The sequence below is a fragment of the Pleurodeles waltl genome, chromosome 2_2 (assembly GCF_031143425.1).
Source record: "Pleurodeles waltl isolate 20211129_DDA chromosome 2_2, aPleWal1.hap1.20221129, whole genome shotgun sequence".
Lineage (NCBI taxonomy): Eukaryota > Metazoa > Chordata > Amphibia > Caudata > Salamandridae > Pleurodeles > Pleurodeles waltl.
In genome coordinates this window covers 348,206,307-348,233,072 of record NC_090439.1, presented here as the reverse complement: position 1 = coordinate 348,233,072, position 26,766 = coordinate 348,206,307, and the positions used below count along the sequence as shown (strand labels likewise).

Below are 26,766 nucleotides of genomic sequence, written 5' to 3'. Positions count from 1 at the left end.
TTAACATTTGTTAAAGAAGGGCTTCCTCTTACCATGTCAAAAGAGAAAATACAGAGAGCGCTACAATTTTTTGGAGAGGCAGGCTGTGGTGACATAGCAGCCTGCATTATCGCATAGGAGTGTGGGTGACCTTCTCGGAGAGCAGCCGTGGTTGTGGTGACTGCTGTGTGGGCTTGCCAGCCCAAAAGGACAATGTGTAGGAGAGCAGTGCTGGTAAGTTGGAGAGGCCGCCCCAGGGGAGAGGGAGTGGATTCTCAGAGAGCGTTGTCAGGCCATCGGGGGTGAGATACTAACGTCGTGGGTCCCGCCCATGTGGGTGGTGGAGAGCTCTCACCATTGTCTGGGCCAAGTGGGGAGCTCAGCCGGCAGGCAGTGAAGCGAGCGGTTGGTGAGCTGATGGTTCATGGCAGCATTACTGTGAATGCACGTGCCGCAAGCAAAAAGAGGCAGAGGTTGGGCCTGGAAGATTAATCCAAAAGGCAGCACAATGTTAGTTCTGCCTTTGGAGGCAATTGGGAAGGGAGGAAAATAAGATAAAGGGAGCTGTGGGGGGACATGTGTAAGGGTTGAAGATGATAGCTTAGGCAGCGAACAGAGTGTTAGGACTATTGCAAGCTTACAGCAGGCATGAGCTGATAGGGGTAGCAACGGGTTGAGTGTAGGGTCAGATTCAGAAGATTCTTAATGGAGTCCATGGACAGAGCAAAGGGTAGAAGGTGTTACGGAAACTAGTGGAGATACGGGGCATAGGGACAGTCGAGATGGGTTTTGGTGGGATACTTATAATACTGAAGTTAATCAGCCTTCAGTGTCAGGGTTAGGTGGGGCAATAGGTTCAGGTGGGGTGACAGCCAAATTTGATCTAGCGCAGCAAGAATGGTGTGAGGAAGAAGGGATGAGTTTAGAGGAGATAGAAGTGCAGTTTTTTTAACCTAAAAAAACAGTTAAGATTTATAGTAAAAGTGTTGGTGGAGTAGCGGTACAAGGTAAGTGGAAAGGTGTAGAAGTGAGGACTCAGCCAGGTATTGAAGTGCGTAGAGAGCTGGAGAGGCAAGCAGGTGTGGAGGGTATAAAGGTAGGGCAGTAAGTAGATCTGACCAGCATGAGGACAATTTATTGTTCATGCAGTGCAAGGCGGTGCAGGACACGGCAAACTTGGGGGAGCTTCGTTCGGCTCGACAGCCCTGAGGGGAAGATAGGGCGCATCCCATGGTGGCTAACCTGATGGTGGCGAGGGACATAGCAGCAGATCACCTGCTTAACGGGGAATTGGTGCACTACCTGATGTCACTAGACAAAGAACTAAGCGTCCAACATCGTGCGAGCGTCAAGGGAGGTCATGAGCAGTCTCTCTCAGCAATAACAAAGGTATAGATGTCGATGTGTTGGACTATGATGAAGAGCGTATGGAAGAAGGGGAATCAGAGAAGGGGACGTACACGATAAGGAAGAACAGTGGTGGTGTGCGGGAACAAGGGGGGGAGCTTCTCATGTTGTGCCTTATATGTTTCAGCATGATCCGGCTAGTGCGCCAAAAGTTAGTTGGGAGGCCACGTCGAGACGGAGGCAACTGGCAAGGCGAACGGATCAGGAGCAGGCTTCGACCTTGATGCCCGGTAAACCTTTTTGCTCGAAGACACAGGTTAAAAAAAATTTGGTTGGTGTGGAGGTGAAATGGTTGCCTGAATGTGGGGAGGCATGCTTGCAAAAAGGAGTATATGTGCTGGACACTGGTGTAGGCACAGACAAAAAGGAAGTGGGGTTAGATTTAGAAGGGCAGTCGAAAGGGGTAGGTGGACAAAGGCAGTCAGATGTAGCTCATACAGGAAACACAGGTGACACAACAGAGTCAGAGGACAAATTAGAAATCAAGGAGATTAAGGTAAAAAAGCTGCCCAACATGGGTGCTTATAAACCTCTAGATGCACATTTGATGGTGTCCACGAAAGTAAAGATTTGGAAAGGGGAGTATATAGAAATGTTGAAATTGTTACATAGGGAAGTAAGGGCGAAAGAAGCTTCAAATGAAGAAGAACATGAGCTGGCGAAAGGACAGAAGGTGATGGTTACGACTGAAAACTGGACGGCCGCAAATATTGTGAGAAGTATCCTGAACGCTCCATCGTGTTGTTTAAATATATGGATGTTTTCTGTAAGGCATACATCAACTACGTGGGTATGCTTGGGTGCAATACGACGTGGAGTTTAGGGCTTGAATGGTGGCAGATACCGAAGTGCAGTGGGGGCAGATTGATGCTGATTTATGGCAGCATACAATGGGACTTGCAAAGTTTGGCAATACAGTATTTACGCCAAGTGGTTTGCCTATAGTATATATGCCCTTTCACGGGGTCAACAGCAAAGCCACAGTCGCAAGTGACCAGCTCAGCCCCTTCTCACATCGGGGCATGCTGGGACTTTAGCAAAGGAGCATGTACTAGGGAATACTGTAAGTTCCGACATGACTGCTCCAAGTGCGGGGGAGACATGCGTTGGCTAACTGCTATGGAAAACCGATGGTGCGACAGCAAGACAGTGGCAGTCTCAGCAAGGTGGGTTCAGCTCACAAACATGTTCTGGGAGTGGCTTCAGGGAGGTCGGAGTGGCCACATTTACTGGGGGAAGGGCTCCTACACCAATTGATACTGACAGGCTTGTGTTCTGGTTGGACTTGTAAGACAAAAATGACGATGCTAGATTGCTGAGAGATGGTTTCTTATGGGGTTTTAAGTTGGGATATCAAGGTCCCAGGACACGTAGATGGGCGACAAATCTGAAATCCGCGAGTCAGCATAGGCTTGTGGTGCACGACAAGTTAGCCAAAGAAGTTTGGGAAGGTAGAATGGCAGGTCCTTTTTCGGACTGACCGTTGGATGACCTGATTGCTTCACTGATTGGAGTTGTTCCTAAAAAAGAAAAAGGGCCTTTTAGTTTCATAAAGCATCTGTCCTGGCCAGAGGGTTATGCATTTAATGATTTCACCCCGCTTGACTTAGAGTCTGTTTCTTACTCATCAGTGGACACAGCCATGCAATTGGTTGAGCAGGTCAAACAGGGATCATTTATGGTGAAAAGTGATTAAGTCAGCTTTCCACCTGTTCCTGGTACACCCTTCTTAATTTCCAACTGCTTGGTATACAGTTTGAAGGGTGCTGGTATCTGGGTAAGGCTCTGCCAATGGGCTGTTGCATTTCTTGTGCTTTATTTGAGTGTCTCAGCACATTCTTGCAGTGGCTCTTCACTCATGCAACAGGTTACACTTGTATCACACATTATTTAGATGACTTTTTTATTGTGGGCAGGAGGGGATCTCAGGAATGTCATGACAGGTTGGAGAGCTTTCAAGCGATAATGGCAGATGTTGAGGTGCCTCTTGCACCAGAGAAGATGGTGGGCCCCTCTCAGAAATTTCATTTCTAGGTATTAAAATTGATTCAGAAGCAATGTTAGCATGATTGCCGAAGGACAAGAAAGTAGCAATGAGTTTACTAATTGACCAGATGTTGAGGTCGCAGAAAGTGACAGTGAAAGAGATACAGATTTTGCTCGGCCATCTTAATTTTGCTTGTAGGGTGGCCCGGGTGGGAAGAGTTGTTTGTAGGAGACTGGGCTCCTTTTTGCAAGGAAAAGATTTACCCCACCATCATGTTCCCCTATCGGCGGGCATGAAGGAATATTTGAGGATGTGGCACTTCTTTTTGGAATCCTTTAACACCATTCTTTTGTGCTCATGGTAAGATATGCAATGGGAGGCACACATTTTCTCAAATGCAGCCAGGGGCTGTGGATTTGGCATCTATTGGCAAGGTCAGAAGTGTGCTAAGGAATGACCCCAGTGTGGCCACATGGTGGAGGTAGCGTTACATTTTTTGGAGCTATTTCCGGTGGTGGTGGCACTGAAGTTATGGGGGTCAGTTTTGGCACACAAACGAGTCCTATTTCGAGTTGACAATTTGGCTGTGGTGCAGATTATCAATAGACAGTCTACGAGAGATCCCCAAGTTCTGAAACTTTTGAGGGTTTTTGTTTTGGCTTGCCTCAGACATGACATTGCATTTCGTGCTTTGCATATGCCAGGTGTGGACAATGACATTGCGGATGCTTTGTGTCGTTCACAGAGGCGGAGATTCCATGGGCTGGTCGTGGATGCAGATCCAGTTTGGACGCAGATGCCATTAGAGCTGTGGAGGATAGGAGACAGCAGATGTTAAAACTGGTTTCGAATTCCATATGAGACTCTACCAGGTCAGCATATGCCCAGGCATAGGAGGAATTCCTGGTTTGCGATTGCATCATAGGTGGCAGGCATGGATAGGGAAGAAGGTGTTGTGCAGTACATAATGATGTTGATTGGCAAATGAAAATCGAGGGATACCATTTCAGGAAAATAAGAAAGCATTGCTTGTATGGGAAAGTTGTTTTGGGGTTACCATCAGTCGGCAGGGGAACTAGGTAGGAGAATACTAGAGGGTTGGGATAGGGATGTAGGAGTGGCAGGGCAGAAAAGGGAACCAATATCATTGTTCCCTCTGGGGTGACTCATCGGGGTTCTTGCTGAGGTTTGCATAAATGCAGAAGAGGCCCTATCATTTAGCAATTTAGCACACTTATGTCGTGGATGTTCTTTAGGGCTTTTAGGGTTTGTGAATTGTTAGGTAAGAAACATGCAACAGATTTTTCTTGGTGGGAAGTACAGTTCAGTAGACAAGCTCTAAGGTTGTGGGTGCAGAAGTCAAAGACAGATCAGTGAGGCAAGGAGACAGCAGTAAGTTTGTGGTATTATCCAGACAATAGTATATGCCCAGTCCAATTAGGTTGGCAGCTTTATGCCACCCGGGGACAAGGGGATTTGGGGGGTTTGTGCACAGCCAGGGGAGTCCAGTGACAGCATATAAAGTTCTGGCAGTGCTGAGAAAAACTTTGAAGAAAATTGCTGAAGATGGGTCGCATTTTGAGACACATATGTTTTGTATAGGTATGGCTACTGAAGCATGCCAGCAGGAACGGGTAGGTGGATGTCAGAGTGTTTTCAGAAATATGTCAGGATAACGAATAGTCATTGTTGAGCTGGTCGCCCCACCAAGAGGATGTTTGTTTGTTTTACAGGTTCGGTGGCAGACCTGGTTACGCTGGCCTTGGAAATCTGGATTGTGGGGCATTCCTTTATTAAGAAGATTAAGAGACAGGCGCAGGAGACACATTTTGTACTACAATTAGGTTTGGACAGCCAGTGTTATCGCCTGCCCTGGCATGGGAAAGATGGTATGTTATGGAGTGAATTGGTCCCCTGCTTGAATGGTCTATTGCGGAGGGGAACATGCCCAGATGTCTTATAATTACACTTGGGGGAAAATGGCTAAGTCAGGTCTAAAGGCTTAGCAGTGATTAAGCAAATTAAAAAGGACTTAAAAAATATCCTGCCATTATGGCATGGTTGCCATATTATATGGACAGCATTTATGCCCAGGAGAGCTTGACGTGGGGCTATTGCCCACCCGCCATTGTAAGGGCAATGAAGAAGCTCAACAAATAAATGCGTATATTTTATAAGGAAAAGCGGATTGGGATCATAGAACATGGTGACAATAAGTTTGAAGACAGAGCGTTTTTCAGGGGAGATCGAGTGCACTTGTCCTTTATGGGCATAGGCCTCTATTTGCTACATGTAAGACAGACCTTGACTGGTACACTGAAGTTATAGCAGTCTACTAACATTGGGGGTGGGCAGGAAAGTCCTTTAAGGACTTGTCCTGGGTGGCGGGAGGAGGATAGGTTATCTTCATTTTGTTCAGTTCATGGTTGGACTTGGGGCAGGGCAGGTTGAAGAGACTGGGGTACGTGGGACAAAACACGGACGGGACATCCTTTCAACCTTGGTTGCAAATGTTATGCATTCAGTGGTTTACAATATCAAAGTATTGTTATGGTTGAAGTTAGTTTAGAGCAAAGGTGGGAAATTTGCATTGATAATGGTTGGGACAGGGAGGGTACTTTAGGAGAGGGGGGTGGATGTTATAGAATAGGTTCATGTGTAGTGTGGTTTCTAGTTTTGGAAGGCTTAGGCCAGGTTTGTGTTTGTGATTGTGCACCTAAGCCAATAAAAGCAGCCTTTTTCACACAATTACTTGCAGTTTTCTTTGAGTGCATCTTATTCCCCAATACCTACCACTGTATTAGAACCCTTCATGGGAGGTTTCAAAACTACTTCATATTCAATTATTTTCGTTTTTTGAATTCCTTACAAGAGAGTGCCAAACGGAGTAGAACCCTTGTAAAAAACATAGTGCTGGAATATCTGGAGATTGAAAATTAACTAAGTGCAACACAAGACAGTAAGTTCAGCTGTAGCAGGAAGAGGAGTGAAAAGTGTAACTGCATGATAGGAACATTCACAAAGCGCAAAAAGTAATGAGAGACCTTGGTTTCCAAGGTTCTAGCAGTGGCCCTACAGCGTGTCTACAATAAAAAAATTAAATAAAACTTTTCATCCACAACTGAAGATAGTTGAATTTTAAAGGTGGATCTTTTTTGTGTGCACGAAAGGTCCATGACAAAAATATGCATAACCAACATTTATTAATAGGTATTTTGTATGAACACATAGACAAAAAACAAAGAACATCACCTCAAAGCAAATCTTCAAAAGATCAAAAAAGATTCTGAAACATATTGCAAGTTAAATAATTATTTTGCATTACCTGAGGAGGGAGAAGAAATATTGTATCTAGATGGATCACAAGTAATTATGTAATATCTTTCCTATTCCATGCTATAGCCATGCAACAACATGGCATAGCCAACGATTTGATATTGATTTTCACTTTTTTTTTATTTTCCATGGAGAATATGATATGGTTGCTACAAAGTGTTTGAAGGAAGTTATCTTTAGGGAGACCAGCAGGGAGGCAGAGTTTTTTTAATTTTTTTTATTTGATGGCTCTTTACATTTTTCATCTGGGTTTGCAAGTAGACCTTTTGTGCTGAGACAATTGTTGTTTTTAATGTGATATAGCACTTGTAGTTTTTAAAGAGAGAATTCATAGCTATTTTTATTTCTATAAATTCTTTCTTCGTATGGCTTGATTTTGTTTTGTTATTTGGTGGAAGGAACAGACGGAATTCTCTATGATCCTAGTATGGTTCTCGAGGGACATATTTGGCAGTCTGGCAGTGGAGCTGTGCTAGAAACGTAGTCATTGATGTGCCAATTATTGGTCATTATGTAGTAAAATGGTGTGATGAGTGCACATGGTCAGATCCATGTAGATGATATTTACTGGAGTTGCAGAAAGGGTATTCAATAAGAGAATATTGTGTGGTCTGCTCAGGGGATGCTGTTCAATCGGGAATGAGACAAAGGCACTTTGCTCTAGAACAAAAGAGGTCTGAGGTGTAAGTATACTTGCGTGAGAGCTGACGTGGAACTTTTTTGAGAGAAAGCCCTGTTAAAGAAAATCTGCTACCACGTCAATTTTAAGTCTGCAAGCATTTAGGGCCATATGTACCAACGAATTTTCCTATAGACACAGAATGGGTAAAACCCTTTGCTACATCTGGCCCTTAGTGACAAATGAAACTTGGACCTATGAATTACAAAATCAGGAGAAAAGGAAACACTCTAACTCCACAATGATCTTAAAGCTATGGAATCAAGGACAGGGCACAAAATTATGGGCCTGATTACGACCTTGGCGGATGGGATGCTCCGTCCCAAATGTGAATGATATACAGTCCGCCGTATTACAAGTTACATTATATCCTATGGAACTTGTAACACAGCGGACGGGATATCTGTCACATTTGGGACGGAGTAATCCCCTCCGCCAAGGTCGTAATCAGCCCCTATATGTTTTCATACATAAGGTTTAAATGGGGGACATGTGATCAGACTGAAGCAACAGGGTTACACGGGTGCCAGGATGTGAAGCATGGGCACAGTGTACAAACGACCTTCAAACTGATACAGAAATGTTTACTTTCAGAGCTGACAGATATATTAAAAATGTCACCTCTAACACCAGACAGGAAGGCTTTACACATCAGAGATGGATACATCTTGAAAGCAGTGATTAGGGTTGAGCAGAAAGATGGAAGCAGAAGTTTTAATTACTCCAAAGCAATATTTTAAATTTCACAGCCCTTTTCACTGGCGAACAGAATAACTGTAATGCTTAGCTTGCCAGCAACATTTGGGGGTTGTTTCATCTCCACAGGATCCCAGACTGTTTTTTTCAAAAGACCCTTAGAACGTCAGACAAATGAGATGTTTTTTTCATGTTTTTATTTTGTGGGCATTCCATGACATAGTTACCTCACTGCATTACTGTTAAGCTCCAGATGTATAGTTTTATAAGAAGAGCTTTATTAAATACCACCAACCCACAGCAGGTGCGTACGCTTCCAACCCTCACCAACCACCCAGTCCGTCTCCAGCTCCAGTGACCTCATCTGGAACTTAGATGTCATGTAAATTCCAGACTGTGCCCAACATTCCTAGGTAACCACAACAATTACATTTCAAAATGGTTATTTCAGATAACATGAAATAAGGATAAATTGTTTGTTGGGCTTTGGCAAGGGCAATTGAAATGGTGTGGTGTGAAACAGTGTGGTGGTGACAGGGTTGTGACATTCTCATTCATCTATTGTGGTAAAAAGTTCAGCTTTCACAAAGATGTGTAAAATTCCACAAGCCTTAAGACTGAGGACAAGTAGGGATATGTGCAAATTCTAGGCACTCCTGATACTTGTTTTTGAAGAAAAAGTGCACCAGAAAGCCATAATTCATTCACACGTCCTTCGCTAAGATTATGCAAAAACTAAAGCACGTCCAGGTAGTTTGGGGAGCTAGTATCAATATTTTTCCACTAGTTCAGAGATTTGCACGGCTAACCCTGCAAAGCCCATTGAGGCTCATTGTAAACAATAGTGTGTCTCCTTTTAACGCCTGCTCTGATCATGCGTAAAAAGTGCTGAAATAAATGACGCAAAGAAATCTTTTAGATTTCTTTGCACCATTTTTTCGACCCTCCTCCCTAATGGGAGAACGCCCCCTTTGCATACATTATGCCTGGTGCAGGAATAATGTAGCGCAAAGGGTTATGATGCTAATGTGGCGTAAGGGGGGAGCTAAGGGCTCTTAAATCAGCCCCTTAATTTCAATAGACAGATATAAGGTGAGCAGAGTGACAGTAGAGAGGCCATGAGTGAAAGGGAGACGTTTGTGAATAATGGTGACAGCACTTATCTAGTCAAGAGACAGTGTGCTAGCAGGAAATGCCCTGATTACTTACCTGTAATCTTCAATATTCCTATTGCACATTCCTTGCCCGTTTACTTCCCTTAGGATAGGATGGGAATGCTTGGAACCTCACGGCAGGTTGGAGTTGTATCACCTTGCACTAGCTGAAGTGGTATACATTCCTCTTTAGGAACAGAAGAAAGTTTTTCAGTATTGTGCCTGGAGTGAGGCGCCCTCACAATTGCAATACTGTGGAATGGGAGAGGGGATGTAGACGAGGTCGGTAATTATGAAATAAATAGTGCTAGTGATGCGAAATGTTTTATAGCTTTTGTGGAATACATAGACCGTAGATTAAAAAATAAGTCAATAAATCTGATGCTACGGTGGTGGTCAAAAATGTAGAATCATGCCTCGTTCGGCTATGTTACATGTCGGCATACACCAACATGGGATATCACGTCATTCGGCCCAATTCAAACTTCTAAACCTTCATTGTGAAAGGGTGTGCATCTACCAAGTCGCAAAAAGATTTCCAGACTTATGCCTGGAAAACTTAAGACAATCACTTTTGTTATTTCTGCATGTGCATTTGTACAAAGTACAATATAGGACTGAAAGAAAGACCATCATAAATGTGCAATGGAAGTTGTGTTCTCCATAGCGAAAATCTGCTTCCCCGAAGGGACCACGGGCCAGATGTACGAAAAAACCAAATTGCGAGTTGCAATTTGCGAGTCCTTCCGACCCGCAAATTGCAACTCGCAATTTGGTATGCAGTACGGTGTCTCAGACACCGACTGCAACTCGCAATGGGGTCGCAATGACCCACCTCATGAATATTCATGAGGTGGGTCGCAAATTGCGGCCCCATTGCGAGTATAGGCACTCGCTAACATGGAGGCCTGCTGACGTCAGCAGGCCTCCATGTTAGCGACCTGCTTTTAAATAAAGCAGGTTTTTTTTTTTTTAATGTAGCCCGTTTTCCCTAAGGGAAAACGAGCTGCATTTTAAAAAAATCCGAAACCTTCTGTTTTGGTTTTTTCAGGGCAGGGAGTGGTCCCTTGGACCACTCCCTGCCCTGAAAAAATATTTTGGGGTCCAGTCACAAAGGGGAAGGGGTCCCATGGGGACCCCTTCCCGTTTGCGAGTGGGTTACCATCCACTTCAAGTGGATGGTAACTGCGACTCCATTGCGACCGCGTACGCAGTCGCAAATGGAGTTGCATACCACTGCGACTCGCAAATAGGAAGGGAACACCCCTTCCTATTTGCGATTCGGAAATGCATTTTGCGAGTCGGTAACGACTCGCAAAATGCATTTCAACATAGCAAAGTGGCTGTTGCGAGTCGCAAACGGCGTTTTTCGCCGTTTGCGACTCGCAAAACCCTTGCTACATCTGGCCCCACTTCCCTTAAACTCTACCTACCTCCAGTAATTTTGGAAGTGTTTCGTTCCCACTCCCCATGTATGTTACTGGATCTACTGTTCACGGTCCTCTGACAATAAATTTAAAGTTGAGCTTAAAACATTTTGAGTTATATTATCAGAACGGAGAATGCATTAAATACAATTTACGACATGTAGTTGAATGTAGTGTTATATATCATTTATATTATTTTGCTAATAAAAATTAAGAGTTTGCATGAAGTTGACCTGAGATTTTTTCCTATATCCAGTTTTCTTGTGAATGTGAAATGGTTCTCTGGGGAATTATAGTGCCACATAGACTGTGCATACCGAGCACGTGGCACCGAGTTGTAAGTTTTGAAATATGCATTCACGCCACTGAAAGGGATTTGCTACTGTCAGTAAATAGCTTATTATTTCCATTGTGATAACGAGTCGGGTAATAGCTTGTGAATAACCACAGAAAAAAGAGTTTGTGGGTGTGCATGCTATCCGGGGTATCCCTGCCTCAAAATGCCAACTCCATACCCCCGGCAAGGTCGAACTATAGGGCAGTCAGGCCGTGCCTGATGGGCTGGTCTGACAGATCAGCGTGTGATCTGGCTTCTTCTGTTGGTTTTCCTGATATTACCAGTGCTTTAAATGGGCCGGTACTCTCCGGTACTGAGTACCGGCACTTTTCTATTTTGAGCGGGAGAGTACCGGCACATCTCAAGAAAAACGTAATACTTTTAATTGGGGAGTACCGGCACTTCTCAGAAACAAGCAGGTACTCTAGCACAGAGTACCTGCACTTTATTTTTTCCATTTCAAGCACTGGATATTACCACAAACTGCCTGCAGCAAACACACATGCATTCATTTTCATATACCTTGAAAAATACCCATGAATCTTGTTTTAACAGGCTCAAAAGTTGCCTGATTTTTTGGGCCACTTTTAAAGTGGCCTGATTTTATTTTGGGCCATTTTTATTTTGGTGGTCTATTTTGTTGTCACAGTCCGACCCTGACCACTGGAGTAGGATTTAATCATGTGCAATATAATACCATTCTGGGTCATATTGTGCACGAGGCAATGGTTTTACGATTGCAAGGTCACCTTTTGTGCAAACTCTACATCTGCCTAAACTGAACTTACAGCTGGGAACGTTTTAGTAATTTGGGCTCTTTATTTCTATCAAAAATGTGGTGAACTGTAGAGTTAGGATGCCTACAAATTCCACTCATCTAGCTTGCCATCCCTAACAGAGGATTTAGTGAGCATTGTCTTCACAGTGAGCTCACTCGTTGTAGACGACTAAATATTAAAACAAAACTTTATGAAGTCCTTAATTATTTTAGCATTCAGTGAAGGTACCAATTTAAAATTTGGTGAAAAATGGTTTGGTATAAATTAAACGCGAAAACACATTTTCAAGCTGCTATCAAGAGATAATTAAATGTACCCTATTAAGAGTCAGTTTGCAAACTGATGCAAAGCAATATTCTTTAAGTGGTGTTTGCTACCAAATCTGATGCAAATCCTTTTTTCCTGGAGAACGATTCTTATTGTGATAACTAATGCGTACAATAGCGCAAATACATCTACCAGAAAATGTCCCTGTTTTTATCTGTCTCTCCTCACATGCCAACAGTCAAGATAAATATGAAATGCATATGTGTTCCAGAGGTGGTATAAAATTAATATTAAAAATTAATATTGAAATCCATACTTCCTTTGTACCCACCAACATACATTTATTATGTGGCAGATGCCGGGGGGGGATCTTTATGTTTGTGGAGGCTCCACCACATGTCCTTGTGAACAAATACATAGAGCAAAATATAGCCTTCCTTAAGAAGGTTGAGCTTTTGGTTAGTAGAGCAAAAAATAAATGTCAATTTTTTCCTTCACTTGGAAGGAACAGTCACTTTAATCGAATCCCTATGTTTTTAACATTAACAAACTTGAATCCGAAAATTTGTCAATTCGCACGTCACATGCAATTGTTCTGACAAAGAAAACCTGGATACGCTTAGCAGAGTCGTTCACTTTGCTTTGTGTTGGCTGGCGTAGTGAGCGGAAAAAATCTAAAGCAGAGGGGGTTTCATTTTAATGTTTCAAGCACAACTTGATACACGAGAGCAACATTTACTACAAGTATACCTCTGGGGGCAGAACATCAATGTAGCCAGACATCCAGTGAAAAAAGGGCATGTCGACCAGCAGTGGAAGCGGACATCCATATGTCCATTTATAACACACACAAATGTAAATTTATTGCATGGTCTCTTCTTGTCTGGACTTTCTTAAACTCAGCGTTGATAGCACGGCTGTTTGCAAGACCTAATGTTGACAATTCTTCAAACTATACCAAGAGTGGACTTGGGCTTCACCTGGTCATTCTTCTATTTCACTTCAAGCTGTTGACTGTTTGGTGTACCACTCCTCCTCTAACTGAGTGACTGCACTAACTTGCAAGAGGGGACTATCTTATATCTCAAAATTAAACAGAATAATCTGAGATTAAATGCCTTGTCATGCATGCATCATATCAATAAGTAGTGTTTTTGTTTCGCTTTTTTCACTGCAGCTAGCTTTTTAATGTTTAGTAGGGAGCCCCATTTACATTTCATGAGCATTCCCTATACATCGATAAAGAGGCAATGGCAAAGCTACCATGCATTGGTTTAATATAACAACACAATTATGCAGACATTCTCTTTGCATACTTTGCATATTCTACCCAGGTTTGTGGCTTTGCCAATGCCTGTCGCACTTGCATTTGTCGCTAATTACTCCGATGCCGTACGCTAATCAAAGGATCTTCCGGGGCACCAGTTTTCCAGTAAGAACGCCACTAGAGACTATACTGGCAACCATTCTTAATATAATATAGGCAAAGCCTTCAACATGAAGGAAGCAGGAACAGAGGTAGGTATGAACAAGGTGAATTTACCCAGGCCTCATTTATCGTTGAACTGGAAAAGAAGTAGAATATTGAGGTTCAAAATACAGTGGTTGCGATTATCCAGAAACGTTGTACATCTGCACTTGTAGAACTGTTCCTATAAGGAGGTACAAATGTACTACTTTCCGGCATTCACAAATATTTGAAGTAGTATGCCCAGAAAGCTGTGCTGTTGCTAGGTGTACCAGTAGCAATGTCATGTGACAATTTTCGAAACTGCTATTTCCGCAACATGGAATCGTATGCCGTAAAATTCTGTGTCGGGGAAGGCAACCGACTGTGAAATTGCAAATTTTTTTCTTTTTATTATATATTTTTTTGTCCAGTAGGAAAACACTTTTTTCCCTTTGAGGAAACATTTTCGGTACACCCCCATGAAGTCTGGGAATGTTCCATTTCCCCTTCCCACTCTGAAACGGGATTTACAACAGATTTTGGCTATCAGAAATCTCAGGCTATTTCCACTGTTGGAAAGAGTATGAGTGAAGTTTGTGCATGCCAACAAAGTCTCAAGTTTGTGGGCGTTCAGAAACTCTCAAGGCAAACCATAACTTAATCCTTCCACTCACCACCTCTAGGGTTCTCTACTACATAACTGCATCGTGAACGTGGCACATAATTCCGCAATACTAAGCGCATTTACAACTGCAAGGTTTTCATACTGTATCAAGCAGCACATTTTCATACCAACGCATTCCCCCTCCACATTGATGATACAGGAATCAGACTGGTGTCTGCTCCCAAACATCCATGCCACTGGATACCCTGATGAAGGTTATTACAGTACCTTGACCCTCAACGCTGATCCGGGGACGCGCAGTATCCCTTCTGTATCTAAACCACTTTCTTCGAGTTTTTGTAAAAGCTGTAATAAGAAGAGAACATTATTGTAGACTGGCTTGCAGCGATTTCAGGTAACAGTACAAGCATATGCATGAATCGTCATAAAGAATGTGTTTTAAGGCACAAATGTCATAACTTTACACCGATTCAACCAGATGTTATTTTATAGTTTCACATTTATGGCCATCGGATTACTTTTTCAATGTCCCGTTCTGCTTTGCCCGAAGGGCAGCATTTCCTAATGCTACTACTTGGAAGACACATGTGCAAGTGGCATTTATTGTCACACATTGACATTGTTAATACACTCTTACAACTTATTTTCATTTTTTATTGAACAGTTGTATATAGTGCTCCTGAACCGAGAATTCTTAGGGTGCTTTACACTTTTAGAACAGGCATACATTAATGACAACTGAACACCATGATTTTTACGTTTTGAAACAAACAGAAGGCATAAGTAAACCTGAAAAGTGATGTGAACTTGGGAAAATTAAGCAGAATGGTGCACTAGAGTCAGGAAAAGTCCGAACAAGAGGTCTACTAAATGTGGAAGGCACGTGGAATGGTTTGGTTCTAACATTGTCTGGAAGAAAATCCCCACAAAGAGGTTGCAGCTTCAGAGAAACATTTGTGTTGAGCTTGGTGTATATGAATTTGGGGAGTTTAAGGTACAAGGAGCTTTTACCTCTATGAACTTTTTGTCCACGAGAAATGTTATGTTGTTTGGACCAAAAGGGTGATTTATTTAATTGAGAAGCCTTGTGGGTTAAGCAACCAATTGAAAATGTGATCTCAAAAGGTGCTGTCATTTTAGTAATGACATGCAAGTTGAAATGATTTGACTCCAGTGACATCACTTTAAGTGAAATCACATCTTCTTTCATCCAGGTTATGGGTCGTTGTTTTTTTTAATGAAATCTTTATTGGAAATTTGAGAAAGAAGTTGATGGAATAAACTGCAAAAGACAAAAGTCAAAAACAATCACCTGCTAAAACTAACAAAAATGAAACACATTCTACCTTTTAAAAATCTAATACTAACAACATAATTAATTACCAATAAATAATGTCTCTGAGCTCATACCCCATCTGTTGTTTTAACCTGCATATTTGCTATATCCCTTAATCATCTCTCTACAACCGCTTACATTTAATAATTTATGCGCTATTTCACTTTCATAGTACTTTTAGCAAAGCGCATTTTACAGGAACACAATAAACTGATACAAAGCAGTGGATGAAATGTGCAATAATATTGACAGTTGTGCAGATAGGAAGTAGCAAAGAGAGCAGTAACCATTAGGAAGGGGAAAGGTAGGGTTTTAGGTTCAGGTGAAAAAGTGAGGAGTGAAAAAATACTGCTGTACAAATGGTGGAATTCCAACGAACAGCATAAGTGTGGGAGAATGCACAGAAATGAAAGGGAAACAATGCCGCAGGATGAGAGTCCCTGGAAAGCGGAACAGAGTGAAATGGAGTGCTAGCTGTCGTGGAAAGAAAACCTGGAGCAAGAAAGTATACATTATAGACAATGCAGAGAAGTGTGTTTACTCATTGACCCCAGTGGTCTGCAGATGGAGTGTACTCGTACATACTCAATAATGGTATAAAAAATGTCAATAGTGATGTGGTGGGAAGTGTAACTGATGATGTAATATGTTACATCATGTTTTAGCTCATGAACAGTGTGCACCTGAAGGAGTTATGGTTCACCATAACTGCTGAATATCAGTGTTTTCATTAGACTTTGGACCATAACATATTATATGCCAGATTTACAAGGCCCTAGCGCCTCTTAGCACCACACTAGCATAATTATTTATGCTAATGTGGCGTTAAGGAGGCTATTCTCCTTTGTCATAGTTACAAAGTGGTGCAATGCTTGCATTGTGCCACTTTGGAACCTCTGGGGCCACATTATGCCTGCACCAGGCATAATGTATGCAAGTGGGGAATTTACAACATTTCACTATGCCATTTTTAACGTAATTTTTAATGCCTGCTCAGAGCAAGCGTTAAAATGACGTGCCCATTACTTTCAATGGGTCTCCTTTTACTTTGCAGGATTAGCACCGCAATTTATGGTGCTAATCCTGCAAAGTACCACAGTAGTGTCATAAATTCAGCTGCTATTGCCCTAACGTCTGTCATGGTGGGCCACATATCGTAAATACGGCGCACACTTGATGTCATTAGGGGGCGCAGGGAGGTGCAAGAAAAGTGGTGCATCAAAGCTGATGCACCACTTTCTTGTAAATCTGGCAATATGTCTTCAGGTGAAGTTCTTCAGGAGAATGGTCCTATCCTTATAACATTGAAGGTATTTTTTTAAATAAAGAACCATAACTTCCCTTACATAAAGTTTTTGCACTGATGTGTTGTTGTACCAAACTACAGAATATTGCTTTTGACAGTGCACAATTGACATAAAATATAAATAAGTTTAGCACATTAAAAACAAATATTTAACCAAAAGGATATCTTATTAAGAAATAATTACGTTTTAACTTAAAGAATTATAATTTAAGTAACTACATTAAATTACATGTACCCACTTGCTTAAAAAAGACACTCTTAGGTCAACAAAGAAAACAAGTATTGGATTAGCATGAAAATGAAAATAAACATAATTAAAAAAAATGATTAGAAATTCAATATAAATGTGGGTGAGGCTAGGGTTGATGCAATGGTTGTCAATGTAGTTGTATCATTTTTTTATATCCTTATTTTCCCCATGTAGTTGCAGATGATGTTATGCTTCTGATGCAGTGACCAATGTTGAATGGACGTCACTATAATTCTGAGACTACAGCCCAACTACAAACCTCATTTTTATATCTACTATTTCAATAGTGTGAAGATCAGTCAGCTTTCTTAATACGGTGCAGAGATGTGCCCACTGGACAATCATCAGTCTGGATTTTGAGTTCCAATGAGTACTGTATCAAACCTAAGAGGTACAAGAGAAGAGCTACTGAAATATTTATATGATGTCCAACTGATGGCCTGGATACTCCTTTCTGTCTCGAAAGCATACGCAATTGCAGTCCACTGGCCCCTACACAAATGGCTACAGGTTCACATTAAAATGTGAGTAACAGCTGTATCATGGATAACATTCTACAAGGCTAAGGGTGAGAAATCAATGCCTGGGTGTTTCCGTCACAGCTCCAAGTGTTAACCTGTGGTGTCCCACTGTTCATGAGATTTTTAAATGTGCAATTACATGTGTGTGCCAAACTGCATCATGGCCAATGTTATTTTGATGTCTACATCAAATGTTTTCCTGCAGCATGTGTATCGGCAATTTTTGTCGGTTCTGTGCCTTATGTTTGGAAGTGACCATCAGACCCACCCCATTCGGTTCACTGAGTGGGCACCCAAAATTTCAGAGCCCCCTTATGATGCTAGATTGCAGTGCACACATTCTGTGGTGGCCATTGCCAGTTCACCACTTTTCCTGCTCTGGAAATTAAAGAGGAGATCAGTCAAAGGCCTCCCTCTCCCTGTTTAATGGGAAGCAGGCTTCCAATGGTTGCACTAGAAATTATTCTGCTGATGTCAGTGTACATAATCACAGATAGCCAACAGTAGTCCATCTCCTTTTTAGCATCCAGCATCTTTGCATTGCTGTTGATCACTTATTGGTGTGTTGAAAAGCATATTTTTCCTCTATTGTTTATTTTTCCCTTTCCTGATATAGGGATTGGGAGAATCAGGATGGTTTGCTCCACTCCTGTCCCACTGCCCCACAGCCAATTGTTTTTCACAACTGAGAACACATTTTTCATTATTTATATGTTTACCATGTCAAATTCATCATATTTACATAATGCTTTTCAATGTATGTATTCACCATCTGGCTAACATCACTGAGTAGTATGGTGTATAGCCACTCCTTCCTCTAGGATCAGAATCTTGAACCCCCCAAAAATCTCCGACTACCGGACACTATTATGAGAATGGGAGGGTTGATTGTGTCTAAACACTCCAAACGTAGGTGATTTTATTCTGAAGGGGAGGCCAAATCACTAACCATTTGAGGGTACCTCTGTAGTTGCCAATCCTCCCTCTCAACTATGTAAAGGTAGAAACCTAGAGATCATGTTTGAAATGTTTGAAACTGCCACCTTAAAGGGAACACTTTTTTGGAGAGCATGAATTTTGAACAACATACTCAGAAAACGTATTGTCATGCTGACATAAGCAACAAAAGGTAGACTGGTGAGTGTTGTTGTTGACCTGTCTGGATTGCTGCAACACTAAATACATAGCCCTCGCCAAGAAAATGCTTTTTTGCAAGATCGAAGTGATGCAAACTTGAGCAGCCAGAGAAGTTGCAGTTCTAATGATACATAGTATGAAAACATGTCCTTAAAGACCTACACTGACCAATGCTGGTGTCTTTTAAGAAATTGCACCAGTTATACAAGGGGTCCGGCTTCCAAACATGCAGTCACATGCCTCTGAGGAGCAGTGTACTCCTCATAGATGTGAAAGAGAACTTCTCCTGCAAGCAAGCCCCGATTCTAGGGATGAGCTGTGAAGTGGTGTCCAGCTAGTAGTCCATCTCTTGCATACACAAGCAACCTTTTGCTTTAGTGGCTCACATGAGCGACATGTTGGGTGAGACTAGCGTCTGCTGATGAGTGCAGGCCATATACCACCCACCCACTTGGATCATGGATACAATTTCATGGATGTGCCTCAGAGGACCTGTGCAGGAAAACATGATTTTATTTCATACCGTAGTTCATAAAAAAACAATGGAAATATGTACGTAATTGTCCATGAAAGAATGTGTACTTGATACACAATTCAGGCAGGTTGACTATCTCTATCGTGGCTCCCCGGTCCTCCTGCACAAGTCTTGCAGTAAGTCAAGACTTGTACAAGTGAAGGTATTCCAAATGGGGCACAGAGTCTGGTACTTACATTTGTAAATGAGGGTTGGTGTAGCTCAGCGTTCACCACAATAGTAGGCCCATTTCCACATGCAAATGTTGCACTTCCAATCCCTGGTGTATAACCTCTGTTGTACCATTACATATCAATTTTTTCTGCTGTAAGCCAGCCTGGCAGCATGGCCATGCACAAAACGCTGTTATTTGTTCTTCTGTGCTTGCACAAAACTGTGACAAGATTTCATGTAGAACAAAGATAAGGTGCAGCCCTTTCAAGAGAATGCCGGTCCAGGCCAAGAAGAGGTAATTGACAGTTGCTGGCAGCCTACTTCCGAAACCTAGTATGCTCACGTTCTTGTGTTGTTCCTCATTTGGCAGCCATGTTAAACAGAAGTAAAAGTATGACAGTACAGAAGTAATGAAAAGGTGCTGCATTTTTGTGAACAGTTCAAGGCTTGGAAGCAAACTGTTCTTTGTAGTCACATCCAAAATGCTATGAATAATTGTACGTCCTACAGACCCCTCTGTGTTATCTGAGAAGCCAGGTTTTCTCCTCAGACAGATTGATTTAGAAGCTCATGCCACTGAGATGAAATACCTGAGTATCAACATGCAGTTATGACACTAACTATTATTATTATTATTAGAAATTTGTAGAGCGCATGGCTACCCGGAGGCCTTCCAGCGCTAATGCAGGACCGTTGAACAGATAAAGCTGACAGACTATAAAGGAAAAAGAAAGTTTTTGAGCTTTTTACGAAACTGAAGTTCTGAGTTTTCTGATCGAAGCTCCAGTGGTAAAGCATTCCATAGGTGACCCGCCTTGAAGGCAAACAACCTGCCTCCCCATCTTACTTTATTAAACCGAAGTGTATTGATCAAAGAGGCAGAAGAAGTTCTAAGTGATCTCTGGGGGTTGTATGGAGTTATAATATGCCTAAGAAAGGCCGGACCCCTATTGTGGAGTGCACAATGCACATAACAGGCGGCTTTAAATTTAATGCGCTGTTCAATAGGGAGCCAGTGAAGGGAACACAGAGCAGATTTAGTAGAGTGGTGTGTCATGGTACACGTAAGAAGGCGGGCAGCAGCATTCTGCACCACCTGTAGTCTCTTTAGCACATAGGAAGGAGAACTGAAGAACAAAACATTCCCATAGTCTAGGCGAGACACTATCAGGGCCTGGACAGTGAGCCTTTTAGCTACAAAGGGAAGGATTATCTTCGTACAGATCCTCAATAAGTAAAAGCAAGTAGCCGCCAGTTTCTTCGAGTGGCATTCCATTGTGAGGCGAGAGTCCAGCCAAAAACCTAGACTCTTTATATTATCTTTGGGCAGGGGAAGGTCATTTAGTCCACTTGAGACTAAGGCAGGGGGCTTCAACCATGAAGAATTTCCTGCCAACATAATTTGTTTTTTCCTCATTTAGCTTGAGTTTGCTGTTTGCCATCCATTTAGCGACATTGGATAGGCATGAAGAGAGAGTGGGAAAATTATGATGGTGCTCATCATTATGTAGGTTTATAGACAAGTTATTACTGTTTTTAGTATAGTTGTTGATGTTGTTATTTTTATTTCATCATTATTTTTCACTGCAATTTTTTAACAAAATGTGCCATATTTGTATGCTGGGCAATGGATTAACTCTTTAAATACACTAAGTTAAACTGTAGAAAGATGTTACAATCAGTTTGCAGGTTATGGTGCTGCAGATTCACACAGTGTTCACTTCTGCAATCTAATTTTGGGATCGGAATGGCTTTGAGGGGGGCTTATGATCCTTCCCTGGGAACTGGCAATACAACAGGACACAGATTCAACCTCGGAATCTGTTTTCCCATATGGGTGAATGTAGGCCTGGAGATGTTAGACATTATGTTTGTGAACCAGAGAAAGAACATGTGATGATAAAATAAGTAATAACTAATAAGATACTATGGCCCATATTTATACTTTTTGACGCACAACTGCGCCAACGCAGTTGTGCGTCAAAAAATTTACCGCCGGCTAACGCCATTCCAACGCACCATGCGGGCGCCTTATTTATGGAATGGCGTTAGCCGGCGCTGCGGACTGGTGTGCGTAAAAAAAAAAGACTCACACCAGGCAGAGCCGGCGTATGGGAAAATGGGGGTTGTGCGTCAAAAAATGGGCAGGTCAGGTCTGAGGCAAAATTCAGGCCTCAAACCGGATTTGCGCCATTTTTTTTGATGCCCAACCTCCATTGACATGACTCCTGTCTTAGCAAAGACAGGAGTCATGCCCCCTTGCCCAATGGCCATGCCCAGGGGACTTATGTCCCCTGGGCATGGTCATTGGGCATAGTGGCATGTAGGGGGGCCCAAATCAGGCCCCCCTATGCCACAGAAAAAATCTGAAAAAAATACTTACCCGAACTTACCTTTACTTCCCTGGGATGGGTCCCTCCATCCTTGGGTGTCCTCCTGGGGTGGGCAAGGGTGGCAGGGGGTGTCCCTGGGGGCAGGGGAGGGCACCTCTGGGCTCCTTCCGAGCCCACAGGTCCCTTAACGCCTGCCCTGACCCAGGCGTTAAAAAACGGCAGCCATCAGGCTGTGCGTTGTTTTTTAAGGCCCACCCCCTCTTGTGCGTCAAAATGACATCAGAGTATAAATATGGGGCACAGGCCTTAAAGTCATTTTTTGGAAGGGAACGCCTACCTTGCATATAATTAATGAAAGGCTGGTTCCTCCTTCCAAAAAATGACGCACATGGTGGAAGTTTGACACCCGCGGGGTCGGACGTCAAAGTATAAATATGGGGCAGGGTTTGCGCCGATTGTGCATAAAAATTTTTTACGCACATTCGGCGCAAACAGAGTATAAATATGCCCCTATATGCGGTGCTGTGAGCTTGCATCCAGGGAGGCAGGTAGGTCACGTGAATCTACAGCACCAAAAGCTGCAGATCAATTGCTGAAGGAAAGTTTGTTTTCCAAGCAGTACTCAATCTTCTAAAGCAAGCAGCAATGGAAGATGGATGGAATAATGTTTTAAGAACAGTTTGCCTGACTTCTGCTTCTCGTTGGCACAAATGTCTACAATGTAATGTTTTGTGGCTGTGTGGACAGACAACCAAGATATTGCCTACAAAAGCTTTTGTGACTCCTTTTTTTCATGCAGTATGTGTGTATGTTTGGTTTTAGCATAACAAACCCGAATGCATTTTACAACCCACCTGATAAGACCACTGTTAGAAATGGGGTCTTTGGTTGGCAGTCAGGTTTCCCCCTGTCCAAGCAAGGACCCTCACTCTAGTCAGGGTAAAAGAGAATCACCCTCAGCTAACCTCTGCTTACCCCCTTGGTAGCTTGGCACGTGCAGGTAGGCTTAACTTTAGAGTGTTAGGTGTAAAGTATTTGTGCCAACACACACAATAACTTAATGAAAACACTACAAAATGACACAACACAGGTTTGGAAAAATAGTAGATATTTATCTGAACAAAACAAGACCAAAACGACAAAAATCCACAGTACACAAGTCAAGTTATCAATAAAAATGCAAAAAGAGTCTTTATGTAATTTTAAACACAACGCTAACGCTGTTAGCGTGAAAATGTACCTTGGGTGCGTCAAAAATAACCCCGCACGGGCGAGTGTGCATCAAAAAGGGCTTGTGATGCGTCGATATCACTTACAAGCAAGACCTTGCGTCGTTTCTCCTTCAGTCGGGTCGGCGTGCGTCGTTTCTTCTCTCTGTAGGAGAGCGATGCGTCAATCTGGTCAGCACTCTCGGGTCCGGGCAGGCCTTGCGTCGTTTTTACACACCCATCGGTGTTTGCGTCAGAAACCCAGCCACACGATGATCCGAAAACCACGCAGCACAGGTTGCGATCTGACCAGCTTCCGTCAGCGATGCTGCACGTCGTTTCTCCAGCCGGGGCCATCGATGTTCCCGGTCGCGTTGCAGGCGAGCGGCGATTTTCAGCTGCGAAGCCGGCGGCGCGTCAATTTTTCAGTCACAGATCAGAGTTGCGTCGATCTTTTCCCCGCACGGCGGTCGTGCATGGATTTGTCACTCTTGGGCTGCCAGCTTCTCCTTTCAGGGTCCCAGGAACTGGATGGGCACCACTTGGCAGAGTAGGAGTCTCAGCAGAGGCTCCAGGTGCTGGCAGAGAGAAGTCTTTGCTGTCCCTGAGACTTCTCAAACAACAGGAGGCAAGCTCTAAATTAAGCCCTTGGAGAGTTCTTCACAAGAAGGAAGGCAACACAAAGTCCAGTCTTTGTCCTCTAGCACAGGCAGAAGCAGCAACTGCAGGATAGCTCCACAAAGCACAGGCAGGGAAGCTCTTCAGCTCTTCTCCAGGCAGAGGTTCCTCTTGGTTTCCAGAAGTGTTCTAAAGTCTGTGGTTTTGGGTGCCCTTCTTATACCCATTTTGTCCTTTGAAGTAGGCTTACTTCAAAGCAAAGTCTCTTTTGTTTGTGAAATCCTACCTTGCCCAGGCCAGGCTCCAGACATACACCAGGGGGTTGGAGACTGCATTGTGTGAGGGCAGGCACAGCCCTTTCAGGTGTGAGTGACCACTCCTCCCCTCCCTCCTAGCAGAGATGGCTCATCAGGAAATGCAAACTACACCCTAGCTCCCTTTGTGTCACTGTCTAGTGAGACGTCCAACCAGCCCAACTGTCAAACTGACCCAGACAGGGAATCCACAAACAGGCAGAGTCACAGAAATGGTTTAAGCAAGAAAATGCTCACTTTCTAAAAGTGACATTTTCAAACACACAATCTAAAAATCAACTTTACTAAAAGATGTATTTTTAAATTGTGAGCTCAGAGACCCCAAACGTCTATCCGCTCCCAAAAGGAATCTACACTTTAATCATAGTTAAAGGTAGCCCCCATGTTAACCTATGAGAGGGACAGGCCTTGCAACAGTGAGTACCGAATTTATCAATATTTCACTGTCAGGACATATAAAACACATAACTATGGGGGTCATTCTGACCCGCCAACGACCTCGGGAGCACCGCCAACAGGCTGCCGGTGCTCCCATGGGCATTCTGACAGCGGCGGTACAGCCGCGGTCAGAAACGGAAAACCGGCGGTGTACCGCCGGTTTCCCGCTGCCCTGCGGAATCCTCCATTGCGGCGCAGCTTGCTGCGCCCCCATGGGGATTCTGAGCCCCATACCGCCATCCTGTTCCTGGCGGTTTTGGCCGCCAAGAAGAGAATGGCGGTATGGGGGTGTCGTGGGGCCCCTGCAGTGCCCATGACAATGGCATGGGCACTGCAGGGGCCCCCGTAACAGGGCCCCACCAAGATTTTCAGTGTCTGCCATGCAGACACTGAAAATCGCGACGGGTGCAACTGCACCTGTCGCACACCTTCCACTCCGCCGGCTCCATTCGGAGCCGGCATCCTCATGGAAGGGTGTTTCCCGCTGGGCTGGCGGGCGGCCTTCTGGCGGTCGCCCGCCAGCCCAGCGGGAATCCCAGAATACCCGCGGCGGTCTTTTGACGGCGCAGCGGTATTCTGGCGGGCCCCGCCAGGCCAGCGGCTACCGCCGCCGGCCAGGGTCGGAATGAGGCACTATATGTCCTACCTTAACCATACACTGCACCCTGCCCTTGGGGCTACCTAGGGCCTACCTTAGGGGTGTCTTATATGTAAGAAAAGGGAAGGCTTAGGCCTGGCAAGTGGGTGCACTGGCCAAGTCGAATTTACAGTTTAAAACTGCACACACAGACACTGCAGTGGCAGGTCTGAGACATGAGTACAGAGATACTTATGTGGGTGGCACAACCAGTGCTGCAGGCCCACTAGTAGCATTTGGTTTACAGGCCCTGGGCACCTCTAGTGCTCTTTACTAGGGACTTAATAATAAATCAAATTTGCCAATCATGGATAAACCAATCAACCATACGATTTACACAGAGAGCATGTGCACTTTAGGACTGGTTAGCAGTGGTAATGTGCTCAGAGTTCAAAAAGCCAACAAAAACAGGTCAGAAAAAGTAGCAGGCAGGAGGCAAAAGGGGGATGACCCTACAAAAGGGTAAATTCCAACAACCACCATTTGTGTTTCCGTTTCCACGGTGCATCAGAGGTAATGAAATAGCGGTTTCTTGTTTTTTCTAATTGCCTTGATGTGATCAACATAGTAGACAGGGGCTCTACTCTCTGGCACCAACTGTAGTCACGGGAAGCAGTAAGGGAAACCAATAGGCAGAATACAATAAAAAAGAGAGATGACTTTTGGCAAGAAACGAGGATGTGTCCTATTGAAAACTCAATCTTTGTGTATTTGTATTAAAAGTTCTGTACCTCATGAAGCATGCTTGCTCTGTACTGAGTTAAGTTATAGATACAAGGGGCGACACTTCCTGAGATACAAACTGCTGTGGGGCCCAAACGGAAGCCCCATAAGTCTACTAAGGAAAATATAAAGGTGCCATGAAGGGAGTGGTAGTAATCTAAGAGGCATTACCCTCTTAATACATTTCACGATGGTATTAACAACAGGAATTCTAAATATAGATCTCTGTTCCCTCTTCTGTAGGTAGGCGGCAATTGCTGCTATATGTAAACATACTGAAGAAAAGGACAGCCCTGGTTTTTGTATGTGTAACAAGTATCAAATAATGAGATGTACTGAGACAATCACAAGTTCTCTGTTAAGATTGTTATATTATTGCACAAATCGCTTCCATTAGCTGCATAACATTCTCCCATAGTAAGTTCTCTAGCCTCTAATAAGACTTGAATGCATTCATCAGGATACTGTAAGTACCAGACCTCCAGAGTCAAATTGCAAGATTCAGCAACCTGAAGTTTGTGAATAATAACTGGCTCTGATGTTGTGCCACTTTTTGTGAGGGGGAATAGAAATTTCTAGAAATAGAGAAAACTGCACTAAACCAGTCTAGGTTGGGACAGTGAAGATCAACATCATTGGTTCTTGCCACATTTATTTGCTGACACATGGAGACTATGGGCAGGAAGAAAATGTATGAAAATATCCCTGACCAGCCGATCCATAAATCATTGCCAATGGAGTGCGGATGAATTTACACGGATACAAAGTTTTGGCATTTTTTGTGTTTGTGTGTTTGGGGAATAGGTCAATTTCTGGCATGCCGCAAATTTAGAAGCAACGATTGAGCACCCTAAATTTGATCTACCATTTATGAGTTTGTTGATGACTCTTGCTTGAGATGTGTTCCGCTAATAAGGATAGTTGATGACAAATGGCCCAATGCCAAAGTGTTTGCCCAAGTTCGGACAGTTGCAGCGAGTGTGGGCCCCCATGCTTTTGCATTACATACATGTTGATGATGTGGTCCATTTGAATAAGAACCGCTTTGTGCAAATTCCATTCCGAAAAGCTTAAACAGGTAACTGCAACTGCATGAGTTCTGGCACACTGATGTACAGGCTACCATGTTACAGG

General features: G+C 43.3%; 1 protein-coding gene across 7 annotated transcripts in view; it reads right to left on the bottom strand.

Moving 5' to 3' along the window:
• The window catches only part of ARHGAP28 (Rho GTPase activating protein 28), a 1,060,144-nt gene that overhangs the window by 94,577 nt on the left and 938,801 nt on the right, over positions 1-26,766 (bottom strand). For all 7 annotated transcript variants that reach the window (XM_069219852.1, XM_069219851.1, XM_069219849.1 and 4 more), the window contains one exon: positions 14,391-14,468. In XM_069219852.1, coding sequence (XP_069075953.1) covers positions 14,391-14,468 — 78 coding nt within the window. The remainder of the gene's footprint in view (positions 1-14,390; positions 14,469-26,766) is intronic.